The sequence below is a fragment of the Lampetra fluviatilis genome, chromosome 3 (assembly GCF_964198595.1).
Source record: "Lampetra fluviatilis chromosome 3, kcLamFluv1.1, whole genome shotgun sequence".
Lineage (NCBI taxonomy): Eukaryota > Metazoa > Chordata > Hyperoartia > Petromyzontiformes > Petromyzontidae > Lampetra > Lampetra fluviatilis.
The window spans coordinates 663,699-680,625 of NC_136277.1; the positions used below are offsets into that span (position 1 = coordinate 663,699).

Genomic DNA, 16,927 nt, shown 5'->3' on the forward strand with positions numbered 1-16,927 from the left:
AGCTGTTCCAGGCACTGTGCCGAGAATTCGGAATCCAGAAGGACCGAACCACAGTGTACCACCCCCAAGCGAACGGTATGGTAGAGCGCATGAATCAGACCCTAGCGGGGAAACTCAAACGTATGGCGGCCGCAAATCAACGGGATTGGGACGAACACCTCCCATACGCCCTTTTCGCTTACGCCACCACCGTACACACGTCGACGGGACAAACCCCGTTTTTAATGATGTTCGGCCGTGAGTCTCGTTTACCCGCAGATCTGCTATTCGGCGTCCCTTCCCCCCAGCCGGAGGAGGGAAGCCGCCCCGTGGAACACCTGTTGGAGACCCTGCGAGAAGCCCGAGGCCGAGCATACCCGCAAGGGGAAGCCGCGCATCGGCGGCAGGAACAGGGCACCCGACCCCGCATGGAACCCTCCTTATTCCTGACAGGCGCTAAGGTGTGGCTACACACCCCTCGCGTCGGGGCCGGGCAGGTGGGGAAACTGACGACCTACTGGCGGGGACCCTGGACCGTGGTGCGGCAGATCTCCCCCTGGACGGTACTAATTTATGGCGGGGAGAGGGGTCGAGAGACGGTGGTCAACGTCCGCCGCTTAAAACCGTGGAAAGCGGCCCCGGCGAGAGAGAACCCCGTCACCCGAAGGCCCCGAAATCCCGGAGTACCCGCACCCCTCGTGTTGGGGGGGCTCGCACACTACATGGGCCCCGCCGCGCCCCCGAGACGCCCTGATCCAGTCCGGAGAAGGCGTGGACGACGGCCCCTAAACACTTCCGCTGCTGAGTTTGTGCCCCAGCCCACAGGTGCCGGAGGACGGGGAGAGCCGCTGGAGTGGAGGACTAGGCCGCTGCAGGAGCAACAGAGGACGGAACCACCCACCCCGAGACCAGCCACGAGGTCCGGACGGATCCCCCGGACCCCGCATCGTTTCCTCGTGGGCGCGGCCAAAGCGAGGTGTTCCAGTCAACCCGGGTCGGAGACTGGCACCTCGGGGGGCTATGTGATGCCGCCGCCGCCACGAAGCCGTTCGGCAGGCGCCCCATCCCCGACCTCGCCACCACCAAGCAACGGAGCCAACCCCTCGTCCCCCTCACCTCACCTCACATGAACACACCCGCACGCATTTCCCACCCCCCCCCCCCCCCCATAGAGCTGGAAGGGAAGGTCACCTGATCGACCGGTTTTTATCCGAGAAACCCTTATCGGGATTAACTCTCACGGTTTCCGGCGATCAGGGAATTGGACGGCCTCCCCCGACACTACGTTGCACCGCGGCGCTGCGACCTGCCTTAAGATGGTATGGCCGCGGCGAGGGGCATTCGGCCACCGCGGTTGAAGCGCATCCCCCACACACACCACCCACGTGTCGACGGGGCAAGCAGGGGAGGGACGGGACAGCATGAGTAGCGGGACCGCAGGGGCTCTTGCGCATAGTCACGGATGGTTGGGATAATTACGCTTGAGCGCGCAGGCACCATTGTTAGGGAGGGAAAGGGATTAATTAGAATTTACGCCGCGCAACGCCGCACATTGATTAGCATATCACAGGCGCCTGGAACCGAGGTGCGTGTGCCAGAGGGGCGCGAGCCCATTGTTCAGAGCCACATCCCTTTGAGGTAGGGAGGATAAATAGTGGGCGCAAAGGGGAAATCGGGCTCTCTTGACTCCAGCGCCAGAGGACCAGCAGCAGCTCCAGCCAGCGACCCGGACGTCCGTGCGACGCACCGAGGTACGCTGTTAGCACAAGGATCAGCGGACTGCCGTGGACACTTGACGGGGAGTAACGAGGTAAAAGTAGGATCATAGCCGATAAATAGAGAATAGATTCAGGGGTGGTAGATTAGGCCAGCCTCGTCGAATAAAACTGATTTAACATCAATTACCAGGTAGCAGATAATAAATCATTAATAGCGAAGCGTGGCCTCGCGTGATCTTGTCGAGCAGTGTGAGCATGTGGGTGCGCGTGTGTACACAGTGGTTCGCCACGTGAGTGAGCGCTGTGCGGAGCTGAGCGCGTGGGTGAGCGTGTGTACACAGTGGTTCTGTAGCGCTGCGGCTTGCCTCGGGGGAGCGCTGCGCAGAGCGGTGCGAGAGTGGGTGTCGCGTGTGTTCACTCCGTGTGTGATACAGGTGCGCGATCATAACGCGAGTATTCAGTGGTGAGTGAGTGCCGCGGAGAGCTGTGTGCGTGAGTGCGCAAACGTTCGTTACGTTTCGGATACGGATGCGCATTGGTAACGTGGTTATTCGACGTGGAGGCGAGTGCCGCACAGGGCTATATACGGGCACACGCTCGCAGAGTGCGAGAGCTGTACGTAGCGGTGTAAAGAGGGGGAGTGTGGCGTTTGATTGATGATGCTGTGCGCACGTATGCTCGCAGCGTGGGAGCGCGGCGCGAGGCTGCAACAGTAGGGGCGTCGCGTTAGAATGCCGGCAAAACCCTAGCGGGTATTAGGGAGGTGGGGTAACATAAGCGGAATAGGGGATGATGGCGGGGGGGAACCCGGGGGCCAACGGCCCCCACACCTGCGTCGCCAGTATCTCTGGCCCAAATTGGCACAAGACGTGGCGGCCTGTGTACAGGGCTGCCGCGCCTGTCAGCAGTGCGGGCCGAAACCGGCACGATACCAGGTACCCCTAAGGCCGTTCCGCGTCATCCGCACGAATCAGCTGGTCGGGATCGATCTACAGGGGCCATTCCCGCGATCCCATCGAGGCAACCGGTATATCCTGGTCGCAGTAGAGTATTTCACCCACTACCCCGTGGCAGTGGCCATCCCTGATAAAACGGCCTTCGTGGTGGCCCGGGCATTAGTGGAACATTACGTACTCAAGCACGGGATCCCAAAACGAGTCCTCACCGACCAGGGTAGCGAGTTCGAGGCCGAGCTGTTCCAGGCACTGTGCCGAGAATTCGGAATCCAGAAGGACCGAACCACAGCGTACCACCCCCAAGCGAACGGTATGGTAGAGCGCATGATTCAGACCCTAGCGGGGAATCTCAAACGTATGGCGGCCGCAAATCAACGGGATTGGGACGAACACCTCCCATACGCCCTTTTCGCTTACGCCACCACCGTACACACGTCGACGGGACAAACCCCGTTTTTAATGATGTTCGGCCGTGTGTCTCGTTTACCCGCAGATCTGCTATTCGGCGTCCCTTCCCCCCAGCCGGAGGAGGGAAGCCGCCCCGTGGAACACCTGTTGGAGACCCTGCGAGAAGCCCGAGGCCGAGCATACCCGCATGGGGAAGCCGCGCATCGGCGGCAGGAACAGGGAACCCGACCCCGCATGGAACCCCCCTTATTCCTGACAGGCGCTAAGGTGTGGCTACACACCCCTCGCGTCGGGGCCGGGCAGGTGGGGAAACTGACGACCTACTGGCGGGGACCCTGGACCGTGGTGCGGCAGATCTCCACCTGGACGGTACTAATTTATGGCGGGGAGAGGGGTCGAGAGACGGTGGTCAACGTCCGCCGCTTAAAACCGTGGAAAGCGGCCCCGACGAGAGAGAACCCCGTCACCCGAAGGCCCCAAAATCCCGGAGTACCCGCACCCCTCGTGTTGGGGGGCCTTGTACACTACATGGGCCCCGCCGCGCCCCCGAGACGCCCTGATCCAGTCCGGAGACGGCGTGGACGATGGCCCCTAAACCCTTCCGCTGCTGAGTTTGTGCCCCAGCCCACAGGTGCCGGAGTACGGGGAGAGCCGCTGGAGTGGAGGACTAGGCCGCTGCAGGAGCAACAGAGGACGGAACCACCCGCCCCGAGACCAGCCACGAGGTCCGGACGGATCCCCCGGACCCCGCAACGTTTCCTCGTGGGCGCGGCCCAAGCGAGGTGTTCCAGTCAACCCGGGACGGGGACTGGCACCTCGGGGGGCTATGTGATGCCGCCGCCACGAAGCCGTTCGGCAGGCGCCCCATCCCCGACCTCGCCACCACCAAGCAACGGAGCCAACCCCTCGTCTGCCTCACCTCACCTCACATGAACACACCCGCACGCATTTTCCACCCCCCCCCCCCCCCCCCATAGAGCTGGAAGGGAAGGTCACCTGATCGACCGGTTTTTATCCGAGAAACCCTTATCGGGATTAACTCTCACGGTTTCCGGCGATCAGTGAATTGGACGGCCTCCCCCGACGCTACGTTGCACCGCGGCGCTGCGACCTGCCTTAAGATGGTATGGCCGCAGCAAGGGGCATTCGGCCACCGCGGTTGAAGCGCATCCCCCACACACACCACCCACGTGTCGACGGGGCAAGCAGGGGAGGGACGGGACAGCATGAGTAGCGGGACCGCAGGGGCTCTTGCGCATAGTCACGGATGGTTGGGATAATTACGCTTGAGCGTGCAGGCACCATTGTTAGGGAGGGAAAGGGATTAATTAGAATTTACGCCGCGCAACGCCGCACATTGATTAGCATATCACAGGCGCCCGGAACCGCGGTGCGCGTGCCAGAGGGGCGCGAGCCCATTGTTCAGAGCCACATCCCTTTGAGGTAGGGAGGATAAATAGTGGGCGCAAAGGGGAAATCGGGCTCTCTTGACTCCAGCGCCAGAGGACCAGCAGCAGCTCCAGCCAGCGACCCGGACGTCCGTGCGACGCACCGAGGTACGCTGTTAGCACAAGGATCAGCGGACCGCCGTGGACACTTGACGGGGAGTAAGGAGGTAAAAGTAGGATCATAGCCGATAAATAGAGAATAGATTCAGGGGTGGTAGATTAGGCCAGCCTCGTCGAATAAAACTGATTTAACATCAATTACCAGGTAGCAGATAATAAATCATTAATAGCGAAGCGTGGACTGGCATGATCTTGTCGAGCAGTGTGAGCATGTGGGTGCGCGTGTGTACACAGTGGTTCGCCACGTGAGTGAGCGCTGTGCGGAGCTGAGCGCGTGGGTGAGCGTGTGTACACAGTGGTTCTGTAGCGCTGCGGCTCGCCTCGGGGGAGCGCTGCGCAGAGCGGTGCGAGAGTGGGTGTCGCGTGTGTTCACTCCGTGTGTGATACAGGTGCGCGATCATAACGCGAGTATTCAGTGGTGAGTGAGTGCCGCAGAGAGCTGTGTGCGTGAGTGCGCATACGTTCGTTACGTTTCGGATACGGATGCGCATTGGTAACGTGGTTATTCGACGTGGAGGCGAGTGCCGCACAGGGCTATAGATGGGCACACGCTCGCAGTGTGCGAGAGCTGTACGTAGCGGTGTAAAGAGGGGGAGTGTGGCGTTTGATTGATGATGCTGTGCGCACGTATGATCGCAGCGTGGGAGCGCGGCGCGAGGCTGCAACAGTAGGGGCGTCGCGTTAGAATGCCGGCGAAACCCTAGCGGGTATTAGGGAGGTGGGGTAACATAAGCGGAAAAGGGGATGATGGCGGGGGGGAACCCGGGGGCCAACGGCCCCCACACCTGCGTCGCCAGTATCTCTGGCCCAAATTGGCACAAGACGTGGCGGCCTGGGTACAGGGCTGCCGCGCCTGTCAGCAGTGCGGGCCGAAACCGGCACGATACCAGGTACCCCTAAGGCCGTTCCGCGTCATCCGCACGAATCAGCTGGTCGGGATCGATCTACAGGGGCCATTCCCGCGATCCCATCGAGGCAACCGGTATATCCTGGTCGCAGTAGAGTATTTCACCCACTACCCCGTGGCAGTGGCCATCCCTGATAAAACGGCCTTGGTGGTGGCCCGGGCATTCGTGGAACATTACGTACTCAAGCACGGGATCCCAGAACGAGTCCTCACCGACCAGGGTAGCGAGTTTGAGGCCGAGCTGTTCCAGGCACTGTGCCGAGAATTCGGAATCCAGAAGGACCGAACCACAGCGTACCACCCCCAAGCGAACGGTATGGTAGAGCGCATGAATCAGACCCTAGCGGGGAAACTCAAACGTATGGCGGCCGCAAATCAACGGGATTGGGATGAACACCTCCCATACTCCCTTTTTCGCTTACGCCACCACCGTACACACGTCGACGGGACAAACCCCGTTTTTAATGATGTTCGGCCGTGTGTCTCGTTTACCCGCAGATCTGCTATTCGGCGTCCCTTCCCCCCAGCCGGAGGAGGGAAGCCGCCCCGTGGAACACCTGTTGGAGACCCTGCGAGAAGCCCGAGGCCGAGCATACCCGCAAGGGGAAGCCACGCATCGGCGGCAGGAACAGGGCACCCGACCCCGCATGGAACCCCCCTTATTCCTGACAGGCGCTAAGGTGTGGCTACACACCCCTCGCGTCGGGGCCGGGCAGGTGAGGAAACTGTCGACCTACTGGCGGGGACCCTGGACCGTGGTGCGGCAGATCTCCCCCTGGACGGTACTAATTTATGGCGGGGAGAGGGGTCGAGAGACGGTGGTCAACGTCCGCCGCTTAAAACCGTGGAAAGCGGCCCCGGCGAGAGAGAACCCCGTCACCCGAAGGCCCCGAAATCCCGGAGTACCCGCACCCCTCGTGTTGGGGGGCCTCGCACACTACATGGGCCCCGCCGCGCCCCCGAGACGCCCTGATCCAGTCCAGAGACGGCGTGGACGACGGCCCCTAAACACTTCCGCTGCTGAGTTTGTGCCCCAGCCCACAGGTGCCGGAGGACGGGGAGAGCCGCTGGAGTGGAGGACTAGGCCGCTGCAGGAGCAACAGAGGACGGAACCACCCGCCCCGAGACCAGCCACGAGGTCCGGACGGATCCCCCGGACCCCGCAACGTTTCCTCGTGGGCGCGGCCCAAGCGAGGTGTTCCAGTCAACCCGTGACGGGGACTGGCACCTCGGGGGGCTATGTGATGCCGCCGCCGCCACGAAGCCGTTCGGCAGGCGCCCCATCCCCGACCTCGCCACCACCAAGCAACGGAGCCAACCCCTCGTCCCCCTCACCTCACCTCACATGAACACACCCGCACGCATTTCCCACCCCCCCCCCCATAGAGCTGGAAGGGAAGGTCACCTGATTGACCGGTTTTTATCCGAGAAACCCTTATCGGGATTAACTCTCACGGTTTCCGGCGATCAGGGAATTGGACGGCCTCCCCCGACGCTATGTTGCACCGCGGCGCTGCGACCTGCCTTAAGATGGTATGGCCGCGGCGAGGGGCATTCGGCCACCGCGGTTGAAGCGCATCCCCCACACACACCACCCACGTGTCGACGGGGCAAGCAGGGGAGGGACGGGACAGCATGAGTAGCGCGACCGCAGGGGCTCTTGCGCATAGTCACGGATGGTTGGGATAATTACGCCTGAGCGCGCAGGCACCATTGTTAGGGAGGGAAAGGGATTAATTAGAATTTACGCCGCGCAACGCCGCACATTGATTAGCATATCACAGGCGCCTGGAACCGCGGTGCGCGTGCCAGAGGGGCGCGAGCCCATTGTTCAGAGCCACATCCCTTTGAGGTAGGGAGGATAAATAGTGGGCGCAAAGGGGAAATCGGGCTCTCTTGACTCCAGCGCCAGAGGACCAACAGCAGCTCCAGCCAGCGACCCGGACGTCCGTGCGACGCACCGAGGTACGCTGTTAGCACAAGGATCAGCGGACCGCCGTGGACACTTGACGGGGAGTAAGGAGGTAAAAGTAGGATCATAGCCGATAAATAGAGAATAGATTCCAGGGTGGTAGATTAGGCCAGCCTCGTCGAATAAAACTGATTTAACATCAATTACCAGGTAGCAGATAATAAATCATTAATAGCGAAGCGTGGCCTCGCGTGATCTTGTCGAGCAGTGTGAGCATGTGGGTGCGCGTGTGTACACAGTGGTTCGCCACGTGAGTGAGCGCTGTGCGGAGCTGAGCGCGTGGGTGAGCGTGTGTACACAGTGGTTCTGTAGCGCTGCGGCTCGCCTCGGGGGAGCGCTGCGCAGAGCGGTGCGAGAGTGGGTGTCGCGTGTGTTCACTCCGTGTGTGATACAGGTGCGCGATCATAACGCGAGTATTCAGTGGTGAGTGAGTGCCGTGGAGAGCTGTGTGCGTGAGTGCGCATACGTTCGTTACGTTTCGGATACGGATGCGCATTGGTAACGTGGTTATTCGACGTGGAGGCGAGTGCCGCACAGGGCTATAGACGGGCACACGCTCGCAGTGTGCGAGAGCTGTACGTAGCGGTGTAAAGAGGGGGAGTGTGGCGTTTGATTGATGATGCTGTGCGCACGTATGCTCGCAGCTTGGGAGCGCGGCGCGAGGCTGCAACAGTAGGGGCGTCGCGTTAGAATGCCGGCGAAACACTAGCGGGTATTAGGGAGGTGGGGTAACATAAGCGGAATAGGGGATGATGGCGGGGGGGAACCCGGGGGCCAACGGCCCCCACACCTGCGTCGCCAGTATCTCTGGCCTAAATTGGCACAAGACGTGGCGGCCTGGGTACAGGGCTGCCGCGCCTGTCAGCAGTGCGGGCCTAAACTGGCACAAAACCAGCTACTCCTAAGGCCGTTCCGCGTCAGCCGCACGAATCAGCTGGTCGGGATCGACCTACAGGGGCCATTCCCGCGATCCCATCGAGGCAACCGGTATATCCTGGTCGCAGTAGAGTATTTCACCCACTACCCCGTGGCAGTGGCCATCCCTGATAAAACGGCCTTGGTGGTGGCCCGGGCATTTGTGGAACAATACGTACTGAAGCACGGGCTCCCAGAACGAGTCCTCACCGACCAGGGTAGCGAGTTCGAGGCCGAGCTGTTCCAGGCACTGTGCCGAAAATTCGGAATCCAGAAGGACCGAACCACAGCGTACCACCCCCAAGCGAACGGTATGGTAGAACGCAGGAATCAGACCCTAGCGGGGAAACTCAAACGTATGGCGGCCGCAAATCAACGGGATTGGGACGAACACCTCCCCTACGCCCTTTTCGCCTACGCCACCACCGTACACACGTCGACGGGACAAACCCCGTTTTTAATGATGTTCGGCCGTGAGTCTCGTTTACCCGCAGATCTGCTATTCGGCGTCCCTTCCCCCCAGCCGGAGGAGGGAAGCTGCCCCGTGGAACACCTGTTGGAGACCCTGCGAGAAGCCCGAGGCCGACCATACCCGCAAGAGGAAGCCGCGCATCGGCGGCAGGAACAGGGCACCCGACCCCGCATGGAACCCCCCTTATTCCTGACAGGCGCTAAGGTGTGGCTACACACCCCTCGCGTCGGAACCGGGCAGGTGGGGAAACCGACGACCTTCTGGCGGGGACCCTGGACCGTGGTGCGGCAGATCTCCCCCTGTACGGTACTAATTTATGGCGGGGAGAGGGGTCGAGAGACGGTGGTCAACGTCCGCCGCTTAAAACCGTGGAAAGCGGCCCCGGCGAGAGAGAACCCCGTCACCCGAAGGCCCCGAAATCCCGGAGTACCCGCACCCCTCGTGTTGGGGGGCCTCGCACACTACATGGGCCCCGCCGCGCCCCCGAGACGCCCTGATCCAGTCCGGAGACGGCGTGGACGACGGCCCCTAAACCCTTCCGCTGCTGAGTTTGTGCCCCAGCCCACAGGTGCCGGAGGACGGGGAGAGCCGCTGGAGTGGAGGACTAGGCCGCTGCAGGAGCAACAGAGGACGGAACCACCCGCCCCGAGACCAGCCACGAGGTCCGGACGGATCCCCCGGACCCCGCAACGTTTCCTCGTGGGCGCGGCCCAAGCGAGGTGTTCCAGTCAACCCGGGACGGGGACTGGCACCTCGGGGGGCAATGTGATGCCGCCGCCGCCACGAAGCCGTTCGGCAGGCGCCCCATCCCCGACCTCGCCACCACCAAGCAACGGAGCAAACCCCTCGTCCCCCTCACCTCACCTCACATGAACACACCCGCATGCATTTCCCACCCCCCCCCCCCCATAGAGCTGGAAGGGAAGGTCACCTGATCGACCGGTTTTTATCCGAGAAACCCTTATCGGGATTAACTCTCACGGTTTCCGGCGATCAGGGAATTGGACGGCCTCCCCCGACGCTACGTTGCACCGCGGCGCTGCGACCTGCCTTAAGATGGTATGTCCGCGGCGAGGGGCATTCGGCCACCGCGGTTGAAGCGCATCCCCCACACACACCACCCACGTGTCGACGGGGCAAGCAGGGGAGGGACGGGACAGCATGAGTAGCGGGACCGCAGGGGCTCTTGCGCATAGTCACGGATGGTTGGGATAATTACGCTTGAGCGCGCAGGCACCATTGTTAGGGAGGGAAAGGGATTAACTAGAATTTACGCCGCGCAACGCCGCACATTGATTAGCATATCACAGGCGCCTGGAACCGCGGTGCGCGTGCCAGAGGGGCGCGAGCCCATTGTTCAGAGCCACATCCCTTTGAGGTAGGGAGGATAAATAGTGGGCGCAAAGGGGAAATCGGGCTCTCTTGACTCCAGCGCCAGAGGACCAGCAGCAGCTCCAGCCAGCGACCCGGACGTCCGTGCGACGCACCGAGGTACGCTGTTAGCACAAGGATCAGCGAACCGCCGTGGACACTTGACGGGGAGTAAGGAGGTAAAAGTAGGATCATAGCCGATAAATAGAGAATAGATTCAGGGGTGGTAGATTAGGCCAGCCTCGTCGAATAAAACTGATTTAACATCAATTACCAGGTAGCAGATAATAAATCATTAATAGCGAAGCGTGGCCTCGCGTGATCTTGTCGAGCAGTGTGAGCATGTGGGTGCGCGTGTGTACACAGTGGTTCGCCACGCGAGTGAGCGCTGTGCGGAGCTGAGCGCGTGGGTGAGCGTGTGTACACAGTGGTTCTGTAGCGCTGCGGCTCGCCTCGGGGGAGCGCTGCGCAGAGCGGTGCGAGAGTGGGTGTCGCGTGTGTTCACTCCGTGTGTGATACAGGTGCGCGATCATAACGCGAGTATTCAGTGGTGAGTGAGTGCCGCGGAGAGCTGTGTGCGTGAGTGCGCATACGTTCGTTACGTTTCGGATACGGATGCGCATTGGTAACGTGGTTATTCGACGTGGAGGCGAGTGCCGCACAGGGCTATAGACGGGCACACGCTCGCAGTGTGCGAGAGCTGTACGTAGCGGTGTAAAGAGGGGGAGTGTGGCGTTTGATTGATGATGCTGTGTGCACGTATGCTCGCAGCGTGGGAGCGCGGCGCGAGGCTGCAACAGTAGGGGCGTCGCGTTGGAATGCCGGCGAAACCCTAGCGGGTATTAGGGAGGTGGGGTAACATAAGCGGAATAGGGGATGATGGCGGGGGGGAACCCGGGGGCCAAACGGCCCCCACACCTGCGTCGCCAGTATCTCTGGCCCAAATTGGCACAAGACGTGGCGGCCTGGGTACAGGGCTGCCGCGCCTGTCAGCAGTGCGGGCCTAAACTGGCACGAAACCAGGTACTCCTAAGGCCGTTCCGCGTCAGCCGCACGAATCAGCTGGTCGGGATCGACCTACAGGGGCCATTTCCGCGATCCCATCGAGGCAACCCGTATATCCTGGTCGCAGTAGAGTATTTCACCCACTACCCCGTGGCAGTGGCCATCCCTGATAAAACGGCCTTGGTGGTGGCCCGGGCATTTGTGGAACAATGCGTACTGAAGCACGGGCTCCCAGAACGAGTCCTCACCGACCAGGGTAGCGAGTTCGAGGCCGAGCTGTTTCAGGCACTGTGCCGAGAATTCGGAATCCAGAAGGACCGAACCACAGCGTACCACCCCCAAGCGAACGGAATGGTAGAACGCATGAATCAGACCCTAGCGGGGAAACTCAAACGTATGGCGGCCGCAAATCAACGGGATTGGGACGAACACCTCCCCTACGCCCTTTTCGCCTACGCCACCACCGTACACACGTCGACGGGACAAACCCCGTTTTTAATGATGTTCGGCCGTGAGTCTCGTTTACCCGCAGATCTGCTATTCGGCGTCCCTTCCCCCCAGCCGGAGAAGGGAAGCCGCCCCGTGGAACACCTGTTGGAGACCCTGCGAGAAGGCCGAGGCCGAGCATACCCGCAAGGGGAAGCCGCGCATCGGCGGCAGGAACAGGGCACCCGACCCCGCATGGAACCCCCCTTATTCCTGACAGGCGCTAAGGTGTGGCTACACACCCCTCGCGTCGGGGCCGGGCAGGTGGGGAAACTGACGACCTACTAGCGGGGACCCTGGACCGTGGTGCGGCAGATCTCCCCCTGGACGGTACTAATTTATGGCGGGGAGAGGGGTCGAGAGACGGTGGTCAACGTCCGCCGCTTAAAACCGTGGAAAGCGGCCCCGGCGAGAGAGAACCCCGTCACCCGAAGGCCCCGAAATCCCGGAGTACCCGCACCCCTCGTGTTGGGGGGCCTCGCACACTATATGGGCCCCGCCGGGCCCCCGAGACGCCCGATCCAGTCCGGAGACGGCGCGGACGACGGCCCCTAAACCCTTCCTCTGCTGAGTTTGTGCCCCAGCCCACAGGTGCCGGAGGACGGGGAGAGCCGCTGGAGTGGAGGAGGAGGCCGCCGCAGGAGCCACAGAGGACGGAACCACCCACCCCGAGACCAGCCGCCAGGTCCGGACAGATACCCCGGACCCCGCAACGTTTCCTCGTGGGCGCGGCCCAAGCAAGGTGCTCCAGTCAACCCGGGACGGGGACTGGCACCTCGGGGGGCTATGTGATGCCGCCGCCACGAAGCCGTTCGGCAGGCGCCCCATCCCCGACCTCGCCACCACCAAGCAACGGAGCCAACCCCTCTTCCCCCTCACCTCACATGAACACACCCGCACGCATTTCCCCCCCCCCCATAGAGCTGGAAGGGAAGGTCACCTGATCGACCGGTTTTTATCCGAGAAACCCTTATCGGGATTAACTCTCACGGTTTCCGGCGATCAGGGAATTGGACGGCCTCCCCCGACGCTACGTTGCACCGCGGCGCTGCGACCTGCCTTAAGATGGTATGGCCGCGGCGAGGGGCATTCGGCCACCGCGGTTGAAGCGCATTCCCCACACACACCACCCACGTGTCGACGGGGCAAGCAGGGGAGGGACGGGACAGCATGAGTAGCGGGACCGCAGGGGCTCTTGCGCATAGTCACGGATGGTTGGGATAATTACGCTTGAGCGCGCAGGCACCATTGTTAGGGAGGGAAAGGGATTAATTAGAATTCACGCCGCGCAACGCCGCACACTGATTAGCATATCACAGGCGCCCGGAACCGCGGTGCGCCTGCCAGAGGGGGGCGAGCCCATTGTTCAGAGCCACATCCCTTTGAGGTAGGGAGGATAAATAGTGGGCGCAAAGGGGAAATCGGGCTCTCTTGACTCCAGCGCCAGAGGACCAGCAGCAGCTCCAGCCAGCGACCCGGACGTCCGTGCGACGCACCGAGGTACGCTGTTAGCACAAGGATCAGCGGACCGCCGTGGACACTTGACGGGGAGTAAGGAGGTAAAAGTAGGATCACAGCCGATAAATAGAGAATAGATTCAGGGGTGGTAGATTATGCCAGCCTCGTCGAATAAAACTGATTTAACATCAATTACCAGGTAGCAGATAATAAATCATTAATAGCGAAGCGTGGCCTCGCGTGATCTTGTCGAGCAGTGTGAGCGTGTGGGTGCGCGTGTGTACACAGTGGTTCGCCACGTGAGTGAGCGCTGCGCGCAGCTGAGCGCGTGGGTGAGCGTGTGTACACAGTGGTTCTGTAGTGCTGCGGCTCGCCTCGGGGGAGCGCTGCGCAGAGCGGTGCGAGAGTGGGTGTCGCGTGTGTTCAATCCGTGTGTGATACAGGTGCGCGATCATAACGCGAGTATTCAGTGGTGAGTGAGTGCAGCGGAGAGCTGTGTGCGTGAGTGCGCATACGTTCGTTACGTTTCGGATACGGATGCGCATTGGTAACGTGGTTATTCGACGTGGAGGCGAGTGCCGCACAGGGCTATAGACGGGCACACGCTCGCAGTGTGCGAGAGCTGTACGTAGCGGTGTAAAGAGGGGGAGTGTGGCGTTTGATTGATGATGCTGTGCGCACGTATGCTCGCAGCGTGGGAGTGCGGCGCGAGGCTGTAACAGTAGGGGCGTCGCGTTCGAATGCCGGCGAAACCGTAGCGGGTAATAGGGAGGTGGGGTAACGTAAACGGAATAGGGGATGCAGGCGGGAGGGACCCCGGGGGCCAGCGGCACCCACAGCCGTATTAGACGAGTTGTGAAACAATTGTGATGCTGCCGCCACGAAGCCGTTCGGCAGGCGCCCCATCCCCGACCTCGCCACCACCAAGTGACGGAGCCAACCCCTCGTCCCCCTCACCTCACCTCACATGAACACACCCGCACGCATTTCCCCCCCCCCCCCATAGAGATGGAAGGGAAGGTCACCTGATCGACCGGTTTTTATCCGAGAAACCCTTATCGGGATTAACTCTCACGGTTTCCGGCGATCAGGGAATTGGACGGCCTCCCCCCGATGCTACGTTGCACCACGGCGCTGCGATCTGCCTTAAGATGGTATGGCCGCGACGAGGAGCATTCGGCCACCGTGGTTGAAGCGCATCCCCCACACACACCACCCACGTGTCGACGGGGCAAGCAGGGGAGGGACGGGACAGCATGAGTAGCGGGACCGCAGGGGCTCTTGCGCATAGTCACGGATGGTTGGGATAATTACGCTTGAGCGCGCAGGCACCATTGTTAGGGAGGGAAAGGGATTAATTAGAATTTTACGCCGCGCAACGCCGCACACTGATTAGCATATCACAGGCGCCCGGAACCACGGTGCGCGTGCCAGAGGGGCGCGAGCCCATTGTTTAGAGCCGCATCCCTTTGAGGTATGGAGGATAAATAGTGGGCGCAAAGGCGAAATCTGGCTCTCTCACTCCAGCGCGAGGCGACAAGACGCAGCTCCAGCCCAGCGATCCGGACGTCCGTGGGACGCACCGAGGTACGCTGCGAGCAGGGGATCAACGGACCGCCGTGAGCACCTAACAGTGAGTAAGGAGGTGAATTATAATCATAGCAGATAAATCGGGAATAGGCATAAAGGTATCCGCGTGGGCCAGCCTCGTCGACTCACTGATTTAACACCTAGTTCCAGGTAGCGGACAATAAATCATTAATAGCGAATCGTGGCCTCCTGTGATCTCGTGGAGAGGTGTGCACGTGTGTGGTCCTGCGTACACAGTGGTTCGCCACGTGAGTGAGCGCGGCGCGGCGCTGCACGGGTGGGTGCGCGTGTGTTCACTACGTGTATGATACAGGTGCGCGATCACAACGTGAGTGCTCCGTGGTGAGTGAGTGCCGCGGGGAGCTGTGTGCGTGAGTGCGCGTACGTTCGCTACGTGTCGGATACGGGTGCGCATTGGTAACGTGGTTATTCGACGTGGAGGCGAGTGCCGCACAGGGCTGTAGACGGGCGCACGCTCGCAGCGTGCGAGCGCTGTACGTAGCGGCGTAAAGAGGGGGAGTATGGCGTTTGATTGATGATGCCGTGCGCACGTATGCTTGCGGCGTGGGAGCGCTGCGTGAAGCCGTATGGGTAGGGGCGTCGCGTTCGAAGGCCGGCGAAACCCTAGCGGGTATTAGGGAGGTGGGGTAACATAAACGGAATAGGGGATGATGGCGGGAGAGACCCCGGGGGCCAACGGCCCCCACACAATCCCTCGTAAGAAACAAAAAAACCCAAGCTCAAAACACAATATACTGTATTGGGTTTTCTAGTCATCCTTTTTAAAAAAAAAAAGGCAATGGCCATGGCTGCAATTCACTAATATACATGTTTGGACATTACATTGTGTTATATTCACAAGTCCTTATTGCAGTAAAAACTATATTAAAGTGAACATCGCGTCCGCGTTTCTCATTGGAGGCTGATGGAGAGGGATGGTACTAAAAGAGCCACTCAGCAGCGCCGCGCACTACGATCCTCTGATTTGCATCTCGCCTCCTATAAAAGGAACTCAACGCGCGACCGACATCCACATTCGCTTCCCGTCTGTTCTGACCTGACCTGAAGCTGCCTACGACGCGTCGACATGCCCGATCCTCCCGCATCAAAGAGCGCTGGGCCGGCCAAGGTTCCTGCTCCCAAGAAGGGCTCCAAGAAGGCTGTGACCAAGGCTACGCGCAAGGATGGCAAGAAGCGACGCCACCGCAGGAAGGAGAGCTACGCCATTTACATCTACAAGGTGATGAAGCAGGTGCACCCCGATACCGGCATCTCGTCCAAGGCAATGAGCATCATGAACTCGTTCGTCAACGACATCTTTGAGCGCATCGCTTCCGAGGCGTCCCGCCTGGCGTACTACAACAAACGCTCCACCATCACCTCTCGGGAGATCCAGACCGCAGTGCGACTGCTGCTCCCCGGCGAGCTGGCCAAGCACGCCGTGTCGGAGGGCACCAAGGCCGTCACCAAGTACACAAGCTCCAAATAAAGCCTCGACTCCACCATTAATTACAAAGGCTCTTTTCAGAGCCACCCACCTCTCCGAACCTGCTATTACCAGTCCTAGCAGGAGTACAAAACGAAACTTCCAACAAAGTCCCGGTTCACGCGGGGACATTGTTCGCTCATTGAGTGAAATGGAGAGATCGAACGCATTTTAACCTGTTTCCACGTGAATAAAAGCGATAACAATATTCATGGCACATCATTCACCAGCAGGCATTTCTTGGACTTGTTTGTCCATTGATTTGATCTGCAGCCCATTCAGATATTACATTGGATATTTGGCGCCAAAACCTTGCAATGCAATATTAAATTCGTGGTTGTATTTTCGGGCAGGAACTAACATTTTGCACGTGTACATATATGTAAAAGTAAGCGCCTAGCATGGATGACTCGTGCAGTATAATTGATCCTCATCTCAATGCCAAGAGAATAGATATCTATCCCTGTGATCACCTCTTTCCGACATGTTTACGTATTACTGTTTCCAATGAAGTGCAGTTTATCTTCTTGGTTCTTTCGGTAAAGTCACGTAGAAGGGAAGTAATAAAATAATAAAAATAAAACATATAAAAAATAATTCTCACGACGGCTGCTTACGTTGTGACCGAAACGTCGT

At 60.2% G+C, this 16,927-nt stretch overlaps 1 protein-coding gene across 1 annotated transcript; it reads left to right on the forward strand.

The window, feature by feature from the left end:
• Window positions 1-15,892: 15,892 nt before the first annotated feature.
• LOC144947927 (histone H2B type 3-B-like) lies at window positions 15,893-16,294 on the forward strand. The gene has a single exon (XM_078877336.1). The coding sequence runs from the start codon at window positions 15,893-15,895 to the stop codon at window positions 16,292-16,294; it is 402 nt and encodes a 133-aa protein (XP_078733462.1).
• The last annotated feature ends 633 nt before the right edge of the window (window positions 16,295-16,927 follow it).